The 24,953-nt window shown below is 44.1% G+C and overlaps 3 protein-coding genes and 1 long non-coding RNA gene across 7 annotated transcripts in view; 2 read left to right on the forward strand and 2 right to left on the reverse strand.

Moving 5' to 3' along the window:
- The window catches only part of LOC115121174 (uncharacterized), a 48,990-nt gene extending 41,008 nt beyond the window's left edge, over positions 1-7,982 (reverse strand). Inside the window, exon 1 of one of the 2 annotated variants that reach the window (XM_065001261.1) lies at positions 7,656-7,982. In XM_065001261.1, coding sequence (XP_064857333.1) covers positions 7,656-7,713 — 58 coding nt within the window. In that variant the 5' untranslated portion in view covers positions 7,714-7,982. The remainder of the gene's footprint in view (positions 1-7,655) is intronic. The other variant, XM_065001262.1, reaches the window with a different exon arrangement.
- Positions 7,983-13,601: 5,619 nt separating this feature from the next.
- On the forward strand, positions 13,602-18,222 carry atpv0e2 (ATPase H+ transporting V0 subunit e2). The gene is made up of 4 exons (XM_065001270.1): positions 13,602-13,816; positions 14,194-14,241; positions 15,023-15,122; positions 15,429-18,222. Exons 1-3 carry the CDS (start codon positions 13,719-13,721, stop codon positions 15,114-15,116), a joined length of 240 nt encoding a protein of 79 aa, XP_064857342.1. The 5' UTR covers positions 13,602-13,718; the 3' UTR covers positions 15,117-15,122; positions 15,429-18,222.
- Positions 18,223-18,305: 83 nt separating this feature from the next.
- LOC135560126 (uncharacterized) lies at positions 18,306-21,192 on the reverse strand. 2 transcript variants are annotated; one of them, XR_010458706.1, is made up of 2 exons: positions 20,862-21,192; positions 18,306-19,715 (listed from the first exon to the last, which is right to left on the reverse strand). It is a non-coding gene; the product is annotated as an uncharacterized LOC135560126 (long non-coding RNA). The 2 variants fall into 2 exon arrangements; XR_010458707.1 differs by having other exon boundaries at positions 20,483-21,192.
- A 95-nt stretch (positions 21,193-21,287) lies between these two features.
- LOC115126291 (CREB3 regulatory factor-like) overlaps positions 21,288-24,953 on the forward strand; it is a 42,841-nt gene continuing 39,175 nt past the window's right edge. Inside the window, exon 1 of one of the 2 annotated variants that reach the window (XM_065001266.1) lies at positions 21,288-21,596. The gene's annotated coding sequence lies outside the window, so the exon portion shown is untranslated. Of the gene's footprint in view, positions 21,597-21,671; positions 22,604-24,953 lie in introns of those variants that run through there. The other variant, XM_065001267.1, reaches the window with a different exon arrangement.

The following is a 24,953-nucleotide window of genomic DNA, read 5'->3' on the forward strand; positions in this document are numbered from 1 at the left end:
GAGGAACGTGTGTGCCTGTGTGTGTGTGTGTGTGTGTGTGTGTGTGTGTGTGTGTGTGTGTGTGTGTGTGTGTGTCTGTGTCTGTGTGTGCGTGTGCCTGTGTGTCTGTGTGTGTGTGTGCCTGTGTGTATGTGTGTGTGTGCCTGTGTGTATGTGTGTGTGTGCCTGTGTGTATGTGTGTGTGTGTGTGTGTGCCTGTGTGTATGTGTGTGTGTGTGTGTGTGCCTGTGTGTATGTGTGTGTGTGTGTGTGCCTGTGTGTGTGTGTGTGTGTGTGTGTGTGTGTGTGTGCATGTGTGTGTGTGTGTGTGTGTGTGTGTGTGTGTGTGTGTGTGTGTGTCTGTGTGTGTGTGTGTGTCTGTGTGTGTGTGTCTGTGTGTGTCTGTGTGTGTGTGTGTGTGTGTGTCTGTGTCTGTGTGTGTGTATGTGTGTGTGTGTATGTGTGTGTGTGTGTGTGTGTGTGTGTGTGTGTGTGTGTGTGTGTGTGTGTGTCTGTGTGTGTGTGTGTGTGTGTGTGTGTCTGTGTGTGTGTCTGTGTGTGTGCGTGTGTGTGTGTATGCATCCGTGCGTGTGACCTCTGGGACCCAACAGGCCTATAAGGAATAGGATGTTATTTTACATTATGTAAAGGCCTCTGTGTTCTTCCCAGCAGAAACAGTTTGTACATGTATTTCTGTGATGTTTTTGTTTGTTTTGGTCTTCGGCAGGTGTTTTTGTGGCTGTACGGGCGCACAACATTTCGCAAGGCAAGCTGAAGTCGTCACCCCTTCATCGGTTATTGGTCAACAGTAGGGATTCTTCAGTGAAGTGTCTGTTAGAACACTTCATTTATAGAACACTCATTTCCTAGCGGTTAAGGGCATAGAGCCAGTAACCGAAAGGTCGCTGGTTCCAATCCCTAAGCCGGAAAGGTGGGAAAATCTGCCGTTCTGCCCTTGAGCAAGGCAGTTAGCCAACAACAAGGCAGCCCCTGCACCTCTCTGATGCAGAGGGGTTGGGTTAAATGCATTCAGATGTACAACTGACTAGGTATCCCCTTTCCCTTCCCCTTGAAAAATACTGCACCAAACATCTTAGTTAAATGTACAATTGTTTGACTAAGATCTCCTTAGCAAAAAAAAAGTCAAAATGAATGACAGATTTCATGAGTTCGATGAATTCTAACTATTTTGAGGAAGTGTATACTGGCTGCGGCGACTCAAGATGAACAAAACGTACTATTGCCGTTTTCTGTTTCTTTTAAGCAACAGTCTTTTAAGGGAGTACGCGAGCACACTCGTTCAGTTCACCTGGCAGAGTTGGGCTAGGCGCCAGCTGAACCAAAGCATGCCGAAGCCCTGTCGGCCCTGGGCAAAAGTAGTGCACTATAAAGGGAACAGGGAGCCATTTGAGATGCGGACCAACTCAACTCCAACCATGACAAATATACTCAAAACAGCCTCAAACAACCTCATCTTGACGCAAGTGTTAAACCATGTGTGGAATGAGATATTCTCCATCTTCATAATGGAGTAATCAAGCTGCAAAGTTAGCACAGGAAAAGGGCCTGATCCAACCAGTATGTTTGCTTCTCACAAGGACAGAGAGCGAAGCCTGCATGCCGTTGTCAGCACTTCTGACTGGCTGGCTGGCTGACATCTGGGCTCTTGTTCCGTAAGGTGAAACGTTCAGAACATTGCAGATAGAAATGCAATGAATAATATAGAGCATGCCTTATTCGACATGATAGATAGACAATCATATCTACACAATGCATTTCTACCGGAAAATTCTGGAATGTTGGGTTACCTCGGGTCAACAACGGCTCACTCCCCTTAAACACACAACGGCTCCTCCCTTGGGTCATGTTCAGTAGTCACAAAACTGGGGAAACTTTTAGAAACTGGAAGGTACTTCCTGATCTCTTCAAATAAGAAACTAATTTCCGTTTCAAAACTTTTCAGTGCCCTACTTAACAACCCTCGTCTAAACATCTCATATTAGTTTATATTAGTTCGTTTTGTGTCTTTGTTTCCATCAATTCTTACTGAGCCTATGTTAGAAATAAACAATGACTGAAACACAACTTACACTGCTAAGAAACAAGCAGCATCATTGTCAGAAAAACCACCCTTCTTTCTTGTGCGATATGAAAACCATGTTGTGTATCTGGTTCCCAAGGCCAGCAGAGAAGCTGTTTGTGTTACACTACTTTGATAGGGAACAGAAAAATGATGGGAAAGGACTTTACCTCCCCCTCTCTCTCTCTTCTCTCTCTGCCATGCTCTCAGCCTCACTCCCTCTGCCACTCCTTCTCTCTCTGCCATGCTCTCAGCCTCACTCCCTCTGCCACTCCTTCTCTCTCTGCCATGCTCTCAGCCTCACTCCCTCTGCCACTCCTTCTCTCTCTGCCATGCTCTCAGCCCCACTCCCTCTGCCACTCCTTCTCTCTCTGCCATGCTCTCAGCCTCACTCCCTCTGCCACTCCTTCTCTCTCTGCCATGCTCTCAGCCCCACTCCCTCTGCCACTCCTTCTCTCTCAGCCCCACTCCCTCTGCCACTCCTCTCTCTGCCATGCTCTCAGCCCCACTCCCTCTGCCACTCCTTCTCTCTCTGCCATGCTCTCAGCCCCACTCCCTCTGCCACTCCTCTCTCTGCCATGCTCTCAGCCTCACTCCCTCTGCGACTCCTTCTCTCTCTGCCATGCTCTCAGCCTCACTCCCTCTGCCACTCCTCTCTCTGCCATGCTCTCAGCCTCACTGCCTCTGCCACTCCTTCTCTCTCTGCCATGCTCTCAGCCTCACTCCCTCTGCCACTCCTTCTCTCTCTGCCATGCTCTCAGCCTCACTCCCTCTGCCACTCCTTCTCTCTCTGCCATGCTCTCAGCCTCACTCCCTCTGCCACTCCTTCTCTCTCTGCCATGCTCTCAGCCTCACTCCCTCTGCCACTCCTTCTCTCTCTGCCATGCTCTCAGCCCCACTCCCTCTGCCACTCCTTCTCTCTCTGCCATGCTCTCAGCCCCACTCCCTCTGCCACTCCTTCTCTCTCTGCCATGCTCTCAGCCTCACTCCCTCTGCCACTCCTTCTCTCTCTGCCATGCTCTCAGCCTCACTCCCTCTGCCACTCCTTCTCTCTCTGCCATGCTCTCAGCCCCACTCCCTCTGCCACTCCTTCTCTCTCTGCCATGCTCTCAGCCTCACTCCCTCTGCCACTCCTTCTCTCTCTGCCATGCTCTCAGCCCTCAGCCCCACTCCCTCTGCCACTCCTTCTCTCTCTGCCATGCTCTCAGCCCCACTCCCTCTGCCACTCCTTCTCTCTCTGCCATGCTCTCAGCCTCACTCCCTCTGCCACTCCTTCTCTCTCTGCCATGCTCTCAGCCTCACTCCCTCTGCCACTCCTTCTCTCTCTGCCATGCTCTCAGCCCCACTCCCTCTGCCACTCCTTCTCTCTCTGCCATGCTCTCAGCCTCACTCCCTCTGCCACTCCTTCTCTCTCTGCCATGCTCTCAGCCTCACTCCCTCTGCCACTCCTTCTCTCTCTGCCATGCTCTCAGCCCCACTCCCTCTGCCACTCGTTCTCTCTCTGCCATGCTCTCAGCCTCACTCCCTCTGCCACTCCTTCTCTCTCTGCCATGCTCTCAGCCTCACTCCCTCTGCCACTCCTTCTCTCTCTGCCATGCTCTCAGCCTCACTCCCTCTGCCACTCCTTCTCTCTCTGCCATGCTCTCAGCCTCACTCCCTCTGCCACTCCTTCTCTCTCTGCCATGCTCTCAGCCCCACTCCCTCTGCCACTCCTTCTCTCTCTGCCATGCTCTCAGTCTCACTCCCTCCGCCACTCCTTCTCTCTCTGCCATGCTCTCAGCCCCACTCCCTCCGCCACTCCTTCTCTCTCTGCCATGCTCTCAGCCTCACTCCCTCTGCCACTCCTTCTCTCTCTGCCATGCTCTCAGCCTCACTCCCTCTGCCACTCCTTCTCTCTCTGCCATGCTCTCAGCCTCACTCCCTCTGCCACTCCTTCTCTCTCTGCCATGCTCTCAGCCTCACTCCCTCTGCCACTCCTTCTCTCTCTGCCATGCTCTCAGCCTCACTCCCTCTGCCACTCCTTCTCTCTCTGCCATGCTCTCAGCCCCACTCCCTCTGCCACTCCTTCTCTCTCTGAACATCTCTTTTTCTCCCTCTTCTGCCCCACTCTTCTGCCCCACTCTCTCTGCCTCTCTCAATTTAATTCAAAGGGTTTTATTAGCATGGGGAACATACTGTATGTTTACATTGCCAAAGCAGGTGAAATAAACAAGTGAGAAGAAACTAATTGAACAACATCAAACAAAAAACTATTTGAAATTAACAGTAAACATTGCACTTAAAAAGGTTGAAAAAAATAGACATTTCAAGTGTTATATTATCAGCTGTTTTAACAATGTGTAAATAGTTGTAGTTCGAATAGCGGGGGACGATAAACAGATAAATATTGGTGGTATTTATATCTCTCTCTCTCTGCATGCCTGTGGTTTCCTGCCACTCAGAGACAAAGTACCCCTCACCGCCATCACCCATAATGCCTTAGGCTGACAGACCAGAGAAGAAGACAGAAGGGAGTCAAATCAAAGCGGAACACTTTGTTAGTAGTTAGCCACCACACAGTCAACCACAAAGAATACACACAACACAACCCATCTCCATACCACCCTCATCGGCCCAATGAAACAGACGGGTGGGGTGGGTTCTGTCTGTGTCAGCAAAATGTTTCCCCTGTCATATAATGGATCAGTTCAGCTCTAATCCATTCCCTACATTCTCTTATGACAAAGACATCCTTCTGGTTTGACCAAACAAGGCCACAGAGGACTGTAGTGTGTGTGTGAGTCATCACAGAAGAGGATTTCTCAGGCAGCTAAAAGTCAGAGGACAATCAAACTGAAAGTAAAATATTTCCTCCAGGTGGAAACGCCATTTGGAACGAGGACAGGCCCAGATGTTATCGTCAAACCTCAGGTGCCTCTCATTTGAATACCACAACAACAACAACGATGACCTGGTAGACTGATGACACGTCCAGATTGTCTGCTGACTCTCTGCTCTCTGCTCGGATGCTGTTGCAACACCTTCATCTGACGGAATCAGAGGTGCTGAAAATAGCCTGGGAATGACGTTTAACTAGTTTACTGTGGAAGAGAGGAATGTTATGTATATCCCAGCCGGCTCTCTTTCTCTAGCAACCTGTTGATCAGGGGTATCAATTAGCATGTGGATTATTACTGTTTAAATACATGCTGTTAGTCTACTGTGGAAGGGTGGAACATTACAGGTATCTACATACAAGGGTTCATTATGTGTTTCACAGACGTGTGTATTGACATTTTGTTAAAAGCATGGCCCAATTATTGCAGGTTTGATTCCTATATCTTGGTCTAGTAGAGTGCATCTTGGTCAATTGCAGTGCATCTTGGTCAATTGCAGTGCATCTTGGTCATGTAGAGTGCATCTTGGTCATGTAGAGTGCATCTTGGTCATGTAGAGTGCATCTTGGTCATGTAGAGTGCATCTTGGTCAATGTGCAGTGCATCTTGGTCATGTAGAGTGCATCTTGGTCATGTAGAGTGCATCTTGGTCATGTAGAGTGCATCTTGGTCATGTAGAGTATCTTGAGCAATGTCAGTTAGTGAGTGCAATAGCCCAGGCCTAGCTACACACTACAGTCCTCTGTGGCCTTGGCTTATACACACACTGCAGTCCTCTGTGGCCTTGGCTTATACACACACTGCAGTCCTCTGTGGCCTTGGCTTATACACACACTACAGTCCTCTGTGGCCTTGGCTTATACACACACTGCAGTCCTCTGTGGCCTTGGCTTATACACACACACTACAGTCCTCTGTGGCCTTGGCTTATACACACACTACCGTCCTCTGTGGCCTTGGCTTATTCACACACTACAGTCCTCTGTGGCCTTGGCTTATACACACACTACAGTCCTCTGTGGCCTTGGCTTATACACACACTACAGTCCTCTGTGGCCTTGGCTTATACACACACTACAGTCCTCTGTGGCCTTGGCTTATACACACACTACAGTCCTCTGTGGCCTTGGCTTATACACACACTGCAGTCCTCTGTGGCCTTGGCTTATACACACTGCAGTCCTCTGTGGCCTTGGCTTATACACACTACAGTGCTCTGTGGCCTTGGCTTATACACACTACAGTCCTCTGTGGCCTTGGCTTATACACACTACAGTCCTCTGTGGCCTTGGCTTATACACACTACAGTCCTCTGTGGCCTTGGCTTATACACACTACAGTCCTCTGTGGCCTTGGCTTACAGAAGAAGCGTCCTGAATTCACCACCACAGCACCCATTTGAGACAAAAGACTAAACCAGGAACTAGGGAATAGAAGGCCTTGAGATTTAAACAAGAGTCTGGGAATTACTTGTGACTGCGTTCTATTGGAATTAGTCATCAATTTGTTCTCTTACATTTAGGGTAGAGTTTCATCCAGAGTTAATGTCATAACATATGCCATTTAGCACACTCTTTTATCCAAAGCGACTTTCAGTCATGCGTGCATACAATTTACATATGGGTGGTCCTGGCAATTGAACCCACTACCCTGGAATGACAGGCCCCATGGTCCTACCATCTGAGCTACACAGGACCAGATCTGTTCCACAAAGACACACAACCCTCGGGCCAAGAGGACTGTGTCCCCTGAGCCATGTGCACTGCACCGTGTCTTGTAAGCATAATGGAAACAAAGTCTCAGATTCCGATGTGGCGTGTCGGCACATGCAGACAGAGCAGAGAGACAGAAAAGCCTACACAAAGGACTGAAGAAGAAACATACTGATTATGTGAGTGAGAGAGCAAAAATGGTTTTATTTTTATTTATTTAACCTTTTTTAACAGGGCAAGTCAGTTAAGAACAAATTCTTATTTACAATGAGGGCCTCCAGCGGCCAAACCCTAACCAGGACGACGCTGGGTCAATTGTGCACCGCCCTATGGATCATCCAATCACGGCCAGTTGTGATACAGCCTAGAATCAAACCAGGGTCTGTAGTGACAACTCTAGCACTGAGATGCAGTGCCTTAGACCGCTGTGCCACTCGGGAACCCAAAAGCAAATATACTTGATTTAAAAAAAGGACCAATCTGCAGTTCCTAGATATATATATATATATATACATACATATATATATACCCATTGATCCTCATGAGCTTAGTTCAACTGTTGCACCCCATCAGAACCCAAAATATAAGCTTGTTTTACTCCAATGTTTGTAAACAAAGTATATGTAAACAAACACTATACAGGCTCAAAAAATGAATAAAACTATAATTTTGATATCACGGCTGATCCGTCCTTTTGAGAGCGGTTCAATTTTTCCAACTTCATCCCTCAGACTTGTTATGGTTTCAACTGCGGACTGCCGCTTTAAATACAAGGCAACCTTTTATAGGAACATACATGACTAACATAAACAAAATAATATCACTCCTATTTGTGATCACAATAGGCTATCACACAGCATAGGAGCATGTTAACTCGTGTAACTTGTCTTCAGTCGAGTAGACTCGCCAGTGAGAAATCGATCATCGATAAACACTACACACGTAAAATACATAGACATTTATGAGTTCAATAACTTTTACAGTGGCCTCGCAGTTACTTTTACTTACCGCCTCCAATACCCAGCAGTCGGCAAATGTCTCTTGTGAACTTCATCAGTTCGACCATCCAGCATTATCAACTCGAATACAAAATATACAAAACACTGAAAGTATATCACTTTAAAACTAGATAAAAGGGCCAGTATTGACCGCGGTTACCCCACAGTTTAACCGCCGGGTGAATCGATCTTCGTTGTTGGTTCAACTGCCTTTATCTGCGCCGTTTCCTGAATGCGGACGAGCTACATCTGCCACTCGTAAATGATCAAGCTATCCGAAAGACATAATCAATGCGCATCTACACTAAGCTTTACGAGCGCTCTCTCGTCCAAATCCGAGTTCCACCTGATACCGTGTTCCTAAGTGTGGTTGCGCATGTATATCTTGTATAGTTAGGTAGGGCTACAACGAGACTAGCTTGACCGCAACGTTTCCTGCATGTGGGCATGTGTCTGCCTGCCACGACCACCCTCTTGGAAAAGCAATAATGAAACTCAGATATCATCTGAAGATGAATAAATGAAAGCTGAAACTTAAAATTAACCGCGAACTGTGATGTGAATGTCATTAAAACTATCAGGGGAGCTTTGAAATGAAACATGTTTTGATATGCTTGTTTCGGGATATTGAAACTTCAGTTCCTACTTACCTAAAGGACATTTGGTGAAAAAAACTGAACGCTACAATATACTGTAGTGTTAAACGAATTTATTCTAGTACATTGACATGATCTGTGTCCGGTAAACAACCCGGGTAAAGTTACAGACTGGAGTCCATAGTCAGACCTGTAAAGTATCCCTTTAACCACTAGGTGGCGATCGTTCACTGTCATAGAGAAAGAACGAGCGAGGGCAGAAGTAGGTAGACAGAGAGAGTGGGAGAGAGACAGAGAGAGAGAGAGAGCAATACAGAGAGATGATTAATGCAAAACCCATAGAAAAAAAGAGTTGATTCTAGAATGAAGGAATGACCATCACCATTCTTGCAGTGACATGATAACCATTCATCCGGCGGTTAATATGACTAAATCCTCTACTGTCATTTTCCTATTGCAGCCCTGGTGTGGACAGGCTTTTCTATGGGGCTAGAGACCCTGGTGTGGACAGGCTTTTCTATGGGGCTAGAGACCCTGGTGTGGACAGGCTTTTCTATGGGGCTAGAGACCCTGGTGTGGACAGGCTTTTCTATGGGGCTAGAGACCCTGGTGTGGAGAGGCTTTTCTATGGGGCTAGAGACCCTGGTGTGGAGAGGCTTTTCTATGGGTCTAGAGACCCTGGTGTGGAGAGGCTTTTCTATGGGTCTAGAGACCCTGGTGTGGAGAGGCTTTTCTATGGGTCTAGAGACCCTGGTGTGGAGAGGCTTTTCTATGGGTCTAGAGACCCTGGTGTGGAGAGGCTTTTCTATGGGGCTAGAGACCCCTGGACCCTGTGGAGAGGCTTTTCTATGGGTCTAGAGACCCTGGTGTGGAGAGGCTTTTCTATGGGTCTAGAGACCCTGGTGTGGAGAGGCTTTTCTATGGGGCTAGAGACCCTGGTGTGGAGAGGCTTTTCTATGGGTCTAGAGACCCTGGTGTGGAGAGGCTTTTCTATGGGGCTAGAGACCCTGGTGTGGAGAGGCTTTTCTGGGGCTAGAGACCCTGGTGTGGAGGGCTTTTCTATGGGGCTAGAGACCCTGGTGTGGAGAGGCTTTTCTATGGGGCTAGAGACCCTGGTGTGGAGAGGCTTTTCTATGGGGCTAGAGACCCTGGTGTGGAGAGGCTTTTCTATGGGGCTAGAGACCCTGGTGTGGAGAGGCTTTTCTATGGGTCTAGAGACCCTGGTGTGGACAGGCTTTTCTATGGGTCTAGAGACCCTGGTGTGGAGAGGCTTTTCTATGGGGCTAGAGACCCTGGTGTGGAGAGGCTTTTCTATGGGTCTAGAGACCCTGGTGTGGAGAGGCTTTTCTATGGGTCTAGAGACCCTGGTGTGGACAGGCTTTTCTATGGGGCTAGAGACTGGTGTTTTACTGGTGATAATGCGTTTACACAGCTAGAGATGACACAAAGAACTTGGAAGAATGCAGTGACATCTGAATATTTAAAATTCTATGGACAAAACAAACAGACTCAAGTGTGTGAATGTGTGTGTGTGTGTGTGTGTGTGTGCAGCGTGTGTGATGTGTTCCCCAGTTGTGGGCGGTGCCACACGTCACATGGTAACAGAACACTGCGCCGTTTAAAGGACAATACTCTTAACAAGCACACAGTGTTGAATGTCACAGTGTACACACAAGTCAAGGTGTCCTTGGTAGTACCTTGCGGCAGGGGGAAAGCAGACAGCCAAATGATTATTATGTACCGGACCCCCAACCATCTGCTCCGACAAAAATCGTCCCGCCTCTGAATCTCGTTGCCTACCCCTGATCTAAACATTGATTGGTTTGCTTTGTAGGTCAGAGTTCATTCAACCATTTATTTACTTAAATTAGGCCCTGTTACCAAGACACCAAGTCCAGGACTAAAAAGTTATTTCAAATTAAAATCTGTAATGCGAATGCTTTTTAGTCCTGGACTAGGCTTAATCCACATCTTCAATGTTGATCTATTAGGTTTCCTCTAGCTGTCAATAGCATTTCTGGAAATGTATGGGGATGATTTATGCCATAAAATGTTAATAAAATCTCTGTTTGTTGCCTACAGGTTTTTTGTGACATTCTTATGACATTGTAGCATGTCTGTTAAAGCATAGGAGATGTTGACATGGCGTCATACCAGACAGATGATGAGATAGAGAGAGAGTCTGGCTAGGTTTCAACGGGAGGTGATGTAACACTATGCCCTTTGTCTGAAAAGGAAATGTACAGAATGTAGAAAATAGTACAAATAAAGAAAACTCAAGAATGAGTAGGTGTGTCCAAACCTTTGACTGGTACTGTATATATATATATATATATATATGAGAGACAGAGAAGAGAAAGAGAGATACAGAGAGAAGACAGACAGACAGACAGACAGACAGACAGACAGACAGACAGACAGACAGACAGACAGACAGACAGACAGACAGACAGACAGACAGACAGACAGACAGACAGACAGACAGACAGACAGACAGACAGACAGACAGAGAGAGAGAGAGAGAAAAGAGAGAGGGAGTCTGGCTAGATTTCAACGGGAGGTGATGTAACACTATGCCCTTTGTCTGAAAAGGAAATGTACAGAATGTAGTTTGGCAGTACAACCCTACAGTTGATACAATGGAGCGCATACAGGTAAATGCCAAAATAAAGGAAACACCAACATAAAGTGTCTTAATAGGGTGCTGGGGCACCACGTGCCAGAACAGCTTCAATGTGCCTTGGCATAGATTCTACAAGTCTCTGGAACTCTATTGGAGGGATGTGACACCATTCTTTCACAATAAATTCCAGAATTTGGTGTTTTTTTGACGGTGGTGGAAAATGCTGTTTCATGCCCTGCCCAGCATTTTTTATACATGACCCTAAGCATGATGGGATGTTAATTCCTTAATCAACTCAGAAACCACACCTGTGTGGAAGCACCTGCTTTCAACATATACTGAACAAAAATATAAAAGCAACATGCAAACATTTCAATGATTTGACTGAGTTACAGTTCATATAACTGTATTTCACATGGCTGGGAAGGGGCTCAGCCATGGCTGGGCCTGGGAAGGGATAGCCCCACCCACTGGGGAGCCAGGCCCAGCCAATCAGAATGAGTGTTTTCCCCACAAAAGTGCTTTATTACAGACAGACTCCTAAGTTTCATCATCTGTCCGGGTGGGCTGGTCTCAGACGATCCCGCTGGTGAAGACGCTGGATGTGTAGGTTGGGCTGGCGTGGATATCAGTATGCAAACTGCACCCTCCCTCAAAACTTGAAACATCCGTGGCATTGTGTTTTGTGACAAAACTGCATATTTTAGTGGCCTTTTATTATCCCCAGCACAAGGTGCACCTGTGTAATTATAATGCTGTTTAATCAGCTTCTTGATATGCCACACCTGTCAGGTAGATAGATTATCTTGGCAAAGGAGAAACACTCCCTGACACTCCATGTCTTTTTTGCCAAATGACAGCAGTGACAAGGATGTTACCTCAAAAAGACCGGTACCCAGGCTAGCATCCAGGACCACTATGGAATAAGTGTTTTCATTGGGCCTATATAATGCTTTCACATGTTATCCTTCAGTAAACAAATGCACATCTTGTTGGATGCATTATTTTTTTACCCAAAATAAAATTTAATTCAATTCAATTGAAAGTAGTGCTGGAGATCCTGGAGAAAAGGAACTAATCTGGTGTGAAGAGAAATGATGCTGTTATGATTCCATTAATAACATTGTCCAGCTATATTTAATATATATATATATACACTGAGTATACAAAACATTAAGAACACCTGCTATTTCCATGACAGACTGACCAGGTGAATCCAGGTGAAAGCTACGATCCCTTATTGATGTCACTTGTTAAAACCACTTCAATCAATGTAGATGAAGGAAGGGGAGGAGACAGGTTAAAGAAGGATTTTTAAGCCTTGAGACAATTGAGATATTAAGTGTGTGTGTGTGTGTGTGTGTGTGTGTGCCATTCAGAGGGTGAATGGGCAAGAAAAGTGCCTTTGAACAGGATATGGTAGTAGGTGCCACACACGTTGGTTTGTGTCAAGAACTGCAACACTGCTGGGGGTTTTCACACTCAACAGTTTCCTTTGTGCATCAGGAATGGTCCACCACCAGAAGGACATCCAGTCAACTTGACCCAACTGTGGGAGGCATTTGAAGCATCCCTGTGGAACACTTTTGACACCTTGTGGAGTCAGTCCATGCCCTGACGAACTGAGGCTGTGATGAAGGCCCAACTCAAAATTAGGAAGGTGTTCCTATTGTTTGGTATACTCAGTGTATGAGAAAAGATGTAGATATCCTACAGTACAAAACTAAATCCGTGTCTGTGGTGAATGGGTTAATTCATGCTGTTGACTTGCTACAGCATGACAGCAGCTGGGAACATGGCTACTTAGCATTCAGTCACACGTTGTTTGTTCCTTGGCATTTATGCTATTAAATGTGGCAACACATTGAAAATAACCTACGGATTAAGCATATTATATTTAAGCAATAAGGCCATAAGGGGGTGTGGTATATCGCCAATACTATGGCTTTACCATGGCTAAAGACTGTCCTTAGGTACGACGCATCGCGGAGCGCTAAAACACAGCCCAAAGCTGTGGCATATTGGCCATATATTCTAAAAACCCTGAGGTGCCTTATTGCTATTATAAACTGGTTACCAACTAAATTAGAGCAGTAAAAATGCATGTTTTGTCATAACATGGTATACGGTCTGATAAACCACGGCATTCAGCCAATCAGCAATCAGGGCTTGAACCACCCAGTTTATAATTACACAATAAGGCCAGGTGTGGTATATGGCCAATATACCACGGCTAATGCCTGTTCTTCTGCACAATACGGAGTGCCTGGATACAGCCCGTAGCCGTGGTATATTGGCCATATGTCACAAGCCCCCGAGGTGCCTTATTGATATTATAAAGTGGTTACCAATGTAATTAGAGCAGTAAAACGACATACTTTGTCATACCCCTGGTATACAGTCTGATTTGCCACAGCCAATTAGCATTCAGGGCTCGAATTACCCAGTTTATAATTAGCTATAACCAAGGCCATTACAGTGACCAGTGTATTAATTTTAGGAAAAAGTGTGGTCCAAACTATACTTACTTTTAACTCGGCAACATTGTTACATTGTGTCAACAATTTGTTACTGTTACATTTCACTTCCGATCTGCTGTCAGACTAGGCCTATACTCATTCCACTAGCCAGTCGCTCCTTTCTTAATACTGACGGACACACAATCTAAACCAATCAAAGACTGCAATCACAACGCTCCCGGCCAATCAGAGGCGTTGTAATGGTAGAAGGCGGGAGAAAACTGCAAAGGGGTTCTTGATAAGGAACGCAGCGGACCCGTTGATGCTGTTGTTCTAGCTAAGGACACAATTTGATATTTATTTATCTTTCAGCCGGTGATCTATTCGGTGTAACGATGGGCTCTTTCGCGCTGCCGATGATCTGTTTCACCACGTTATGGGCGCTCGTTGGTATTGTAGCACCCTTTTTCGTGCCCAAAGGACCAAACCGAGGGTAGGTGTCCTACCTACCGTTATCCATACAAACGCATAACAGAAGCGAAAAATGGTGTATAATGGTAATCTGATTCATGGTAATCTGGTAAATATTTATATTTGCTTTTTTTAAGGCAAATATTTTGCATTGTAAGGATATGTTCCCATATCTCGGATTGTAATGAATGAACGGGATGGAAACAGTGGGCCCTGGACAGAAGCCTTATACGCATCGATCCTCTCTCTCTCTCATCCCTGCTGTTGGCCCGCTCGCAATGCAGTTGTCACAGTAGTAGCTACTGTATATCAAAGATGTCGTTCATATTAAGCAGGTTATAGTGTGTGCTTGCGATAATAGCTGATATGGTAATGTGTATTAACTCTTTCTGTTCACAGGGTTGTCATCACTAGTTTGATCTTGACAGCTGTTTGTTGTTGGTTATTGTGAGTATGGATGTCCTGTCAGGTTCTCTACTCTGTGTTATCTCTAAGTCTACTTACTGTATAAGTTAATGTCAGGTTCTCTACTCTGTTATCTCTAAGTCTACTTACTGTATAAGTTAATGTCAGGTTCTCTACTCTGTTATCTCTAAGTCTACTTACTGTATAAGTTAATGTCAGGTTCTCTACTCTGTTATCTCTAAGTCTACTTACTGTATAAGTTAATGTCAGGTTCTCTAGTCTATGTTATCTTTAAGTCTACTTACTGTATAAGTTAATGTCAGGTTCTCTACTCTGTTATCTCTAAGTCTACTTACTGTATAAGTTAATGTCAGGTTCTCTACTCTGTTATCTCTAAGTCTACTTACTGTATAAGTTAATGTCAGGTTCTCTACTCTGTTATCTCTAAGTCTACTTACTGTATAAGTTAATGTCAGGTTCTCTGTTATCTCTAAGTCTACTTACTGTATAAGTTAATGTCAGGTTCTCTACTCTGTTATCTCTAAGTCTACTTACTGTATAAGTTAATGTCAGGTTCTCTAGTCTATGTTATCTTTAAGTCTACTTACTGTATAAGTTAATGTCAGGTTCTCTAGTCTATGTTATCTCTAAGTCTACTTACTGTATAAGTTAATGTCAGGTTCTCTAGTCTATGTTATCTCTAAGTCTACTTACTGTATAAGTTAATGTCAGGTTCTCTAGTTGCTGTATAAGTTAATGCCAGGTTATCTACTGTGTGTGTGTGTGTGTGTGTGTGTGTGTGTGTGTGTGTGTGTGTGTGTAGCTGGCTGATAGCCATCCTAGCCCAGGCCAACCCTCTGTTTGGACCTCAGCTGAAGAACGAGACTATCTGGTACCTCCGCTACTTCTGGGAGTAACACCAGGTCAGTCCTACTGTCTAATTATAACGCCTGACATAGCACTGTATAATAGCTTTCAAGAATAAGCGTTAATGTGTCAGGGCCGCGAACCCTGACACACACAGCCTAGGATACCAGAGATGGCATGGGTTGGAATCTGACCTACTGTCATTCAGACTCGCAGTCTCTCCTACCTTTCCTGTCTTCTCTTCACTGGCCTAGCTCAATAAAACACATAAAACCCCACAAAAATAATTGTAAAAAGAATAATCATGAATAAACTAGGTATATAGAGTTTATAATGGCTCCTCTCTCTCTTTCTCTCTTCAGAGTTGGGTTCTCTCTGATGCTCCGTTGATCACATATCTTCATTCCCTTCGTCCATCCTGGACTGGATTCTTTTACAACTTGACTCCTGAAACCCGTCTATACCCTCCTCTTTACATCCCCAGCTACATTCCTCTATCCCTCCATCCCAATGTCTTTCTTACGTCACTGCAACGTTGTCAAGAATGTTTTGCATCGCCATCTGAACCTGCAGCAGTCAAGTCAGATAGGAGAGAATCTGCACTGTCCAATTTACAGTAGCTATTACAGTGAAAGAATACCATGCTATTGTTTGAGGAGTTATGAACTTGAAAAGTTATTAAAAAAACAATTAGGCACATTTAGCCAGTCTTGATACAAAATGTTGAACAGAATGCAATGATTCATTGGATCCGTCTAAAACTTTGCACATACACTGCTGCCATCTAGTGGCCAATATCTAAATTGTGCCTGGGCTGGAATGATACGTTTTGGCCTTTCTCTTGCATTTCAAAGATGATGGTAAAAAAAAAAAATACAAAAAAACACATTGTTTTTTTTCTTTGTATTATTTTTTTACCAGATCTAATGTGTTATATTCTCCTACATTCATTTCACATTTACACAAACTTCAAAGTGTTTCCTTTCAAATGGTATCAAGAATATGCATATCCTTGCGTCAGGTCCTGAGTTACAAGCAGTTCGATTTGGGTATGTCATTTTAGGTGAACATTTGGGGGGGGGAAGGGTCCGATCCTTAAGAGGTTTTAAACAATCATGTTCTAATGTTGGGATCAAATCTGTGACAACATAGATAAGCGATGTATAATACTCCTTAGACAGAAAAGTATATGACACTATATATGTAAGGATTATATGAAACATATATCTAGGTCATCATGCTGCTGCTGTTCCAACGTGTTGTAGAATGCATGCAGAATTCTATTTATTGGATAGCAGGTATGAAAGTCATATGACATATCAAATGATATTATATAATCCTTACATGTGGGAAATGTTCTATTTTTGAGCAAAACAATGTATTTGTTTTGATAATGCACTGGAAGGCATAGCTCACACTGATAAACCTGATATTACCAGGTCGCATATAGATGTCATTTGCGTCTCTAGCTACAGTTTAAACGTGTAATCTTGGAGGTGTAGTTGACCTGTTATTGTTATTGTTTACAATTCCTCTACATGTTGTTGTTGTTATTATTACTATTAATAGAAGTGTAGTATTTATTTTGACTGACGTCCTGGCTCTTACATAAGTTGACTGTTATGTGGAGTCAGTGTCTGTATTATGTTTCCTTGATGATTATTGTTGAGTCGTTCTGTGTATAAATACTAGTACATTTCCAGGAGGGGTTGGCTGGCCGACGGCCATGAGAAACTACACTCGAGAGCCCCACTCCATTTTAAGCGTCTTTAAAATCTCAACCACTAGGACAACTCCTTACTCTAGCCTCTCTCCTTTCCCATCGTCGCTCTCCAGGATCGTTATGGTCCTCCTACGGTTGCAAAATTCCAGTAACTTTCCCCAAATTCCCTGGTCAGAAATCCTGGTTGGAGGATACCCAGATTTCCTACACATTCCCTTCTAATTCCAAGAATATCCCTACTGGGATTTCTGGAAAACTAGGAATTTGGGGAAATTTCCTACAATTTTTCAACCCTAGGTCCTCCTAGTTACCATGGTGATCATGATCACAATATCAGCCGTTGTTTGTCGTCGACCACAATACAACTAGTCTTGCTGCAGGGACAGGGTTGGAGGACTCAATTCCAATTCAACAATTAACTCCCATCAATTCAGGAATTGAATGGAAATGTCCCTATTAATTAACTGAAAAATCACAATTAAACATTTCCAATCCTAAATAAACTTGAGTTGAACTTGAATCGACTCCAAACGCTGCAAGTGCTTGCTATCAACCTCTGCCCCTTCTTGTGTAAACGATGTGTGATGCTTTCTGTAGGAAGGCACACCAGTTCCAGCCAGCCACAACAACCTTCCCTGCCCTCCCTCCACCCCCACCCAGAGAGAAGCCATCTTAGCCTAAGTGCCAGTCTTGTTAGTGCCATCATGCCAACTCCTCCTTGTCATTCGCTGTCATACTAAACATGTTTGGCTTGACAATCACACCAATGTAGTTGTCAAGATGGCACAAACACATCTGGGACCAGGCTAGGGCCTCCTATCTCTGAGACAGCTTGTTCCTCAGCTCAGCCAAAAAGTCAAGAAAGATACATCAATATACAGCTACTTTTGAGAAAGACCAAATGATGTTGTGTTTTCCTATTAGCCTTGTTGATTGTTGTGGTGGCAGGTTTACAGAGGGATCAAAAGTGATAGATCAAGTCCACGTCCCAAATGGCAACCTATTGCCTATACTCTATAGCGCACTCCTTTTAACCAGGGCCCATTGGGCTCTGGTCAAAAGTAGTGCACTATGTAGGGAATAGGGGGTAATTTAGGACGCTCCCTGAAGTAGACATGATTCAGCCCAGGGCTGACATGAATAGATCAGTTTACATGAGAGAAAGCTGTTCCATGTATTCCAGCTATGTAGATATGTGGATATGTGGAAGCCTCGGTCCATTATTACGAACACTAGACCTAGGTTGCAACGGGCACAACAGCTCGTTCATTGTGGTCACCATGGAAACATTGAGCGTATAGATGTGTGTTTTTGACACTGGAAAAAGACTTGTCTGACTCAGGCCTTGTGTAAGTGTGATCTAATGTGTAGGTGTATACAGTGACATTGTCCATGTGAATCCCTTAGTAAAAACCCTATTTCAATGTCTGGTACACTGTGTCATGTCTCCTTCTGAATCCTCCTCAGCCTGCACCTGACACTTGTCTCTATCGTACAGACACACACACACCTGATATTATGAGCACTGTTCTTTACCATTCATTTACACAGTTAGAATGAAGGTTTGTACAGTTAAAGTTGACATTTACACAGTTAGAATGGAGGTTTGTACAGTTAAAGTTGACATTTACACAGTTAGAATGGAGGTTTGTACAGTTAAAGTTGACATTTACACAGTTAGAATGGAGTTTAAAGGGACGTTTAGACAGTTAAATGGACGTTTGTACAGTTAAAGCTGACATTTACACAGTTAGAATGGTGGTTTGTACAGTTAAAGCTGACATTTACACAGTTAGAATGGAGTTTAAAGGGACGTTTAGACAGTTAGAATGGGCGTTAAGGCTATAGCTAAAGGAAACCTCTAGCCTTACGGCTATAGAGGGGAAAAAAACAATTGAGCCATGTGTGCAACCAGCGGATTAGGGATTACAGGGTTACATAAAATTACAGACATCATTCATCATCTAGGATCAGACAGTTGTGATTACCCAACATTATGGGCCTGCTGCTGCTGTGAAGGTGATGTAAAATCGGTGTATCCCAAATGGCACCCTACAGACAATGATGACTGAAGAAGATACAGGACTATATGAGATGAACTGTAGACAGTGGAGGAAAGCTTTCACTTTTAAATTCCTATTTGGCCTTCAACAATCTCAAACACACACACACACACACTTTCATTTTTAACAACGATCCACCTGGGCTATGACTATTGTTTTCAACAGAATGAAATGGCCTTGGTGTCTCATAGTTACCATGTTCCACAGTTCTGGCCATAGAGATAGAATCAGAACACAGACCTACACACTCTAGAATATTTATGGTTCTGACAGGCTTGTTCAGTGATTGGATTAAAATCAAATCAAATGTATTTATATAGCTCTTCTTACATCAGCTGGTGCCACAAAGTGTTGTACAGAAACCCAGCCTAAAACCCCAAACAGCAAGCAATGCAGGTGTAGAAGCACGGTGGCTAGGAAAAACTCCCTAGAAAGGCCAAAACCCAGGAAGAAACCTAGAGAGGAACCAGGCTATGAGGGGTGGCCAGTCCTCTTCTGGCTGTGCCGGGTGGCGATTATAACAGAACATGGCCAAGATGTTCAAATGTTCATAAATGACCAGCATGGTCAAATAATAATAATCACAGTAGTTGTCGAGGGTGCAGCAAGTCAGCACCTCAAGAGTAAATGTCAGTTGGCTTTTCATAGCTGATCATTGAGAGTATCTCTACCGCTCCTACTGTCTCTAGAGAGTTGAAAACAGCAGGTCTGGTACAGGTAGCACGTCCAGTGAACAGGTCAGGGTTCCATAGCCGCAGGCAGAACAGTTGAAACTGGAGCAGCAGCACGGCCAGGTGGACTGGGGACATCAAGGAGTCATCATGCCAGGTAGTCCTGAGGCATGGTCCTACGGCTCAGGTCCTCTGAGAGAGAAAGAAAGAGAGAATTAGAGAGAGCATACTTAAATTCACACAGGACACCAGATAAGACATGAGAAATACTCCAGATATAACAGACTGACCCTAGCCCCCCGACACATAAACTACTGCAGCATAAACTGGAGGCTGAGACAGGAGGGGTCAGGAGACACTGTGGCCCCATCCAATGATACCCTCGGACAGGGCCAAACAGGCAGGATATAACCCCACCCACTTTGCCAAAATGTCCGTGATCATTCTCTGTCAGCTGCGTTGTTCTCTCCATTGCATATGGAATGTGTCATATGCTGTGGCCTATATCTACTTCCGACTGGGAGAGGACATACTGTACGTATAGCACACACAGGCGCGCATGAACGTGGACACACTCTCTCTCTCGCTGTTTCTCACAGTACACACAAGTACACACCCTCTCTCACAAACAAACGCACACTCGCTGTGTATGTCTCTCTCTGTCACTCACACCACACTAAACAGTTCTATAATTAATGAAAGATAACGTACTCTCCCTCTCTCTCTCACACACACACTAAACTGTTGTATTATTCATGGTAATGTAACTTGACGTTCTGCACACACACAGGCAAGTGGCTACCTACTTTTGTGTGACATTCAGATTTAAAATAGAAAAGGAACATATGATTACTGTCTGTAGGCCTGGGCTGCTTATCATTGTGATACTGGTTTGCATGTAGCAGAGTAGGCTAGCTAGGCTAGACAGTTTTTACATTACATTTTAATAGGAATCTGACCTATATTCTCGGATTTAATGTAATTATCTGCCTATAGAGCGGCGCAGCAGGAAGCAGGCTAGAGCCCTCGGTACAGTAAGTAGTCGTGCGGTTCACCGGGTTCAGGCCCTCATTCTTCACCGTGTCCTAAAGATGGTTCACATGAACCCGCCCCAGCTCTGACGTTACGCCAGCCATATCCGTTTTCACTAGGCGAGTTCGTTTTGCATGGTCCGTTGCCCCGGTTGAATGAAGACGTCACCTAAGGACCAAGAGAGTGGTCTAAAATAAGCAAAATCCTGCAAACCGGGGCACCGGGACTTGCAAAACGAACTCGACCACTAGAATTGAGCGCTGCCATGAACTCGTATGCCCTCGTGCACCGAGAGCCTGTGTTTACCCGTTGACACAGTTTCCATTTTGCATCAGGAGTTTTCCTCCGTTGCTCTGCGAGCCGAGCGCGCGTGTGTTGGTCCTTTCGCTTTTAAGGGGAGGCCGTGTCAAATTTAACCGAGTGTGTATTCCGTCCTACCATTAACCTGTAAGCACAATAACAAAACATATAACATCCTCGGAACAATGTTCACACCTCCCCTCCCCTCCAAAAAGCGGATGAGAAACTAAAGTATTATCATTCCTCCGAAAAATTGAAAGTAGACTAGGCTACCAGTTCGCTCTTTTTTAATTGTGAGTCATACGGGCGACACCATGTGATGCGTAAGGGGGTTAGACCGCTCCGTGGAGATGTGTAAGTTATTTACGAGCTTCTATAAAATAGAATTAGGTTTATCTAGGCATTATGGAGGCAATAATTCAAAATGTATTAATTGTGTCTGGTCTCATTTCGAAATCTGCTCTGTTTTGGATCAGACATTATCCTGTACAGCCTTGATGTCCCCGTTTGATCAACTATGGACTAGCTCGACACCAGCTGTTTAAAACTAACTTCCTTTATGTCAGGATAAATGATGTGTTTTGGGTATTATGACTTTCGCCGTGTTATCACACTTGTATGTGCGTAATAATCTTTGGAGTGGTTAAGGCAGACATTTTACACTGGTGTGGGTTAGTAACCTTGTAGCCTTACTTGTCTGAAGAGGATTCTTTCAAGGGGACACGGACGAAACCTAATAAGGTATAGCTATGTAGCTAGTCACTTAAGCTTTGTAATTTACTGAAGTTGGTAGTTATCCCCTCTTGGATTTACCTCGTATTTCGGCTAGTATTTGCGCTATTATTTTGTTACATTATTTTTAGTAGAACCGATACAAAGTATATTTAGGGAGGAGGGTTCAACTGCATATTGAGAGCGGTGCATGCTTTTCGATCTCCTGAAAACCCTTTCAACTTTGGCCGTAGGCTATTGTCACTGGCTGTTACTGTACACATTCGAGTCGGTTAGGCTACTGTCACTGTCGGTCACATTCGCGTCGGTTAGGCTACTGTAGCCTACACAGTCAGGTGTAAGAAATGACAAAAGGGGAAACGAGGTAACTTCTTTTATATCGAAATATTTTACTCGCAACCTATTCGTTTTTTTTAGGTCATGACTATAAAGAATTGTAGACTGTAATGTAGGCTCCATTGTGGCGTGCGAAGCCACTCCACACGCTTTCTAAATCGCGTTTCGTGCGGTATTAAAAATTAATAATGGACATCCGGCGTTACATGGTGCCAGCTGCGCCCCAAATTTATTTTTGGGGGGTGGTGCGCGAGAATTTTGGGATTATCATTGTCTTGTCAAATCGAGTTTTATCATATTGGCCCGGTATTTTAGAGATGTTATTACAATTTTAAACAAATTAAAACATTCTTGGCGATGTGAGATGCCTTGCTTGAGCGCAGCCATCGGGTTTTGAGGGTCGTGTGTTCTCCCTCGCTCGGTCTCATGCCATGCGGGACCCTGCTGTCTGCCATAGCACCCTCCTCTCTCTCTAGACGGTTCTTTATCTTTGTTGTTGTGCAGTGATCATCCAGTGGTGCAGTCAGACCAGACCACTGTGAGACCAAGACGCTGCCCCAAGTTCACATGTTGTGGGTTATTATGATGGGGTTTATCGTTAGGGTGAGGTGATGAGGAAACCGCTTAATTAAGGGATCATCGGATGGGCACGCAAACAAGCGCGGATGAGAACGAAATAGGTTCGTTTGTTTATCTTTCATTCAGGAGTAAATAAACAAGGGCAGAGAAAGAGAGGGGACGAAAGCTGGGCACCAGTTAGTCCTGAAATAAACCACCGTTTCATCAAAAGTCTTCCAGTAATATTCGTTAAGATGGGAAAAGAACATTATAAATTAAAGTATTTCCCCAGACGAATAGACAGTGCGTGCGTCGGACCCAATTTGGCAAATTGGCTTTCCAGACAGTCTCACTGATCGGGCTGGCCTCCGGTCTTCTCTCGTGGCTGTGTAGGCTACTCGGTGCACGCGAGTCGATCGGTTCCACGCTGACATCACAAGCTGTCTGGACTGCTCGTCTCTCTCTCTGTCCCGACTAGCAGGTGCACTTTTTTGACACTTTTATTAAATATGTAAATGTCTAACCTACTTATTATTCACACTTTTTGTTTAGTCTATATAACGTGTTATGCAACCTAAGAGTGGCATGTAAACAGTTTTGCGTTATTAGTAGGACTACTAATGGTAGGCTTTATAGAGATTTTATCTGAAGTGCAAAGGCTATGTGTATGGTCAAATTATTGTAGGCCTATAGCGTATAGGCTATGTGGCTTGTTCCAATATGTCACACTGCCTTTTGACCTATATTATTATCCAGGCCTCCGAGACATTAAATATGTGTAAAATCACACCAAGGTCGTATATGTTGTTGCTCTAGTGATATGGTGTAGCCTATATTCTGTTCAGGGTCGGCCAAGGTCGGGTGTAGACTAGTCCACCATTCACCAACCACACGGGATAGGGTATTTCCTGAACGGAGACCGGAATCCGGTCTGGAGCCACGCACACAATATGATATGTTGTTTACGTTGGATAAATTGTCTCATATACAGGTATATAGAGTATATATTAGGCCTAATACATAACCTATTGATAACTTCAAGAGGATGTCTGGGAACCTTGATAATAACTTATCAACTAATAATCAAGTCCTTAATTAGGGGAATTATGTGAGCTAGTTCAGGGCTACAACAACATTGTGAAACGTCTGGGGTTCCAAAAGATTGGTTTGAAAACCACTGCCCTAAGCTGTGGTGTTATTTTGTAGCATATAGCCTACTGGTCTTGTCCTATTGGGTTTGCGTCCCACATGGAATCCTATTCCCTATGTAGTGCACATCTTTTGACTAGGGCCAATGGGGCCCATGCCCTTCTAATAGCTTCAAGGAGATGGGAACCTTGATAATAACCTTTCCTGATCTCTATACAGTGTGATTTATTTGTAGTAGCCTACTGGGGTATCTTATTCAATATGGTCTCAAAGCCTAAACTGATCCTAAATCAGCACTCCAACTCTGAGATGCTTTACGAATACAGGCCCTGGTGTTGTCCTCATTTGTGACCTACTACCTGGATTCGTCTTATGTAGCAAAATTTGAAATGTTTTTTTTTTTTAAATGTTTTACATTGGATACAAGTAGAAACTCAGAGTTAGAAAATGGTGTATCATACACTGCAGTTGAGGAACAATTGAAGTTGATACATTTTTTGAGAAAATGGCTCTTGAATGTTTTGGTACACCTACTGGGGATGTTTTCTTTGTCTACACCCATTCAGCATTGTTCAAATCTTCTTAAAACTTATTACGGCTGAAATCCCGATCATGGGATCGATTTGACAACAACCAGTAACAGTTCAGGGTGCCAAATTCAAACAACAGAAATCTCATAATTAAAATTCCTCAAACATACAAGTATTATAACACCATTTTAAAGATCAACTTGTTGTTAATCCCACCACAGTGTCCGATTTCAAAAAGGCTTTACGACGAAAGCATACCATGCGATTATTTTAGGTCAGCACCTAGTCACAGAAAAACACAGCCATTTTTCCAGCCAAAGAGAGGAGTCACAAAAAGCAGAAATAGAGATCAAATTAATCATTAACCTTTGATCTTCATCAGATGACACTCATAGGACTTCATGTTACACAATACATGCATGTTTTGTTCGATAAAGTTCATAATTATATCCAGAAATCTCAGTTTACATTGGCACGTTATGTTCAGTAATGTTTTGCTTCCTAAACATCCGGTGATTTTGCAGACAGCCACATCAATTTACAGAAATACTCATCATAAATGTTGATGAAAATACAAGTGTTATACATGGAATTAAAGATATACTTCTCCTTAATGCAACCGCTGTGTCAGATTTAAAAAAAAATATTTACGGTAAAAGCACACCATGCAATAATCTGAGTACAGCGCTCAGGCACCAAAACAAGCCATACAGATACCCTCCATGTTGTGTAGTCAACAGAAGTCAGAAATAGCATTATAAATATTCACTTACCTTTGATCTTCATCGGAATG

Source organism: Oncorhynchus nerka, linkage group LG15 (assembly GCF_034236695.1).
Source record: "Oncorhynchus nerka isolate Pitt River linkage group LG15, Oner_Uvic_2.0, whole genome shotgun sequence".
In the NCBI taxonomy this organism is placed as follows: Eukaryota; Metazoa; Chordata; class Actinopteri; order Salmoniformes; family Salmonidae; genus Oncorhynchus; species Oncorhynchus nerka.

Bases quoted from the DNA above. Each gene is read 5' to 3' on its own strand.
- atpv0e2 (XM_065001270.1), top strand. From the start codon at position 13,719: ATGGGCTCTTTCGCGCTGCCGATGATCTGTTTCACCACGTTATGGGCG. The intron at 13,817-14,193 runs GTAGGTGTCCTA...TTCTGTTCACAG, and splicing joins CCCAAAGGACCAAACCGAGG to GGTTGTCATCACTAGTTTGA. The intron at 14,242-15,022 runs GTGAGTATGGAT...GTGTGTGTGTAG, and splicing joins GCTGTTTGTTGTTGGTTATT to CTGGCTGATAGCCATCCTAG.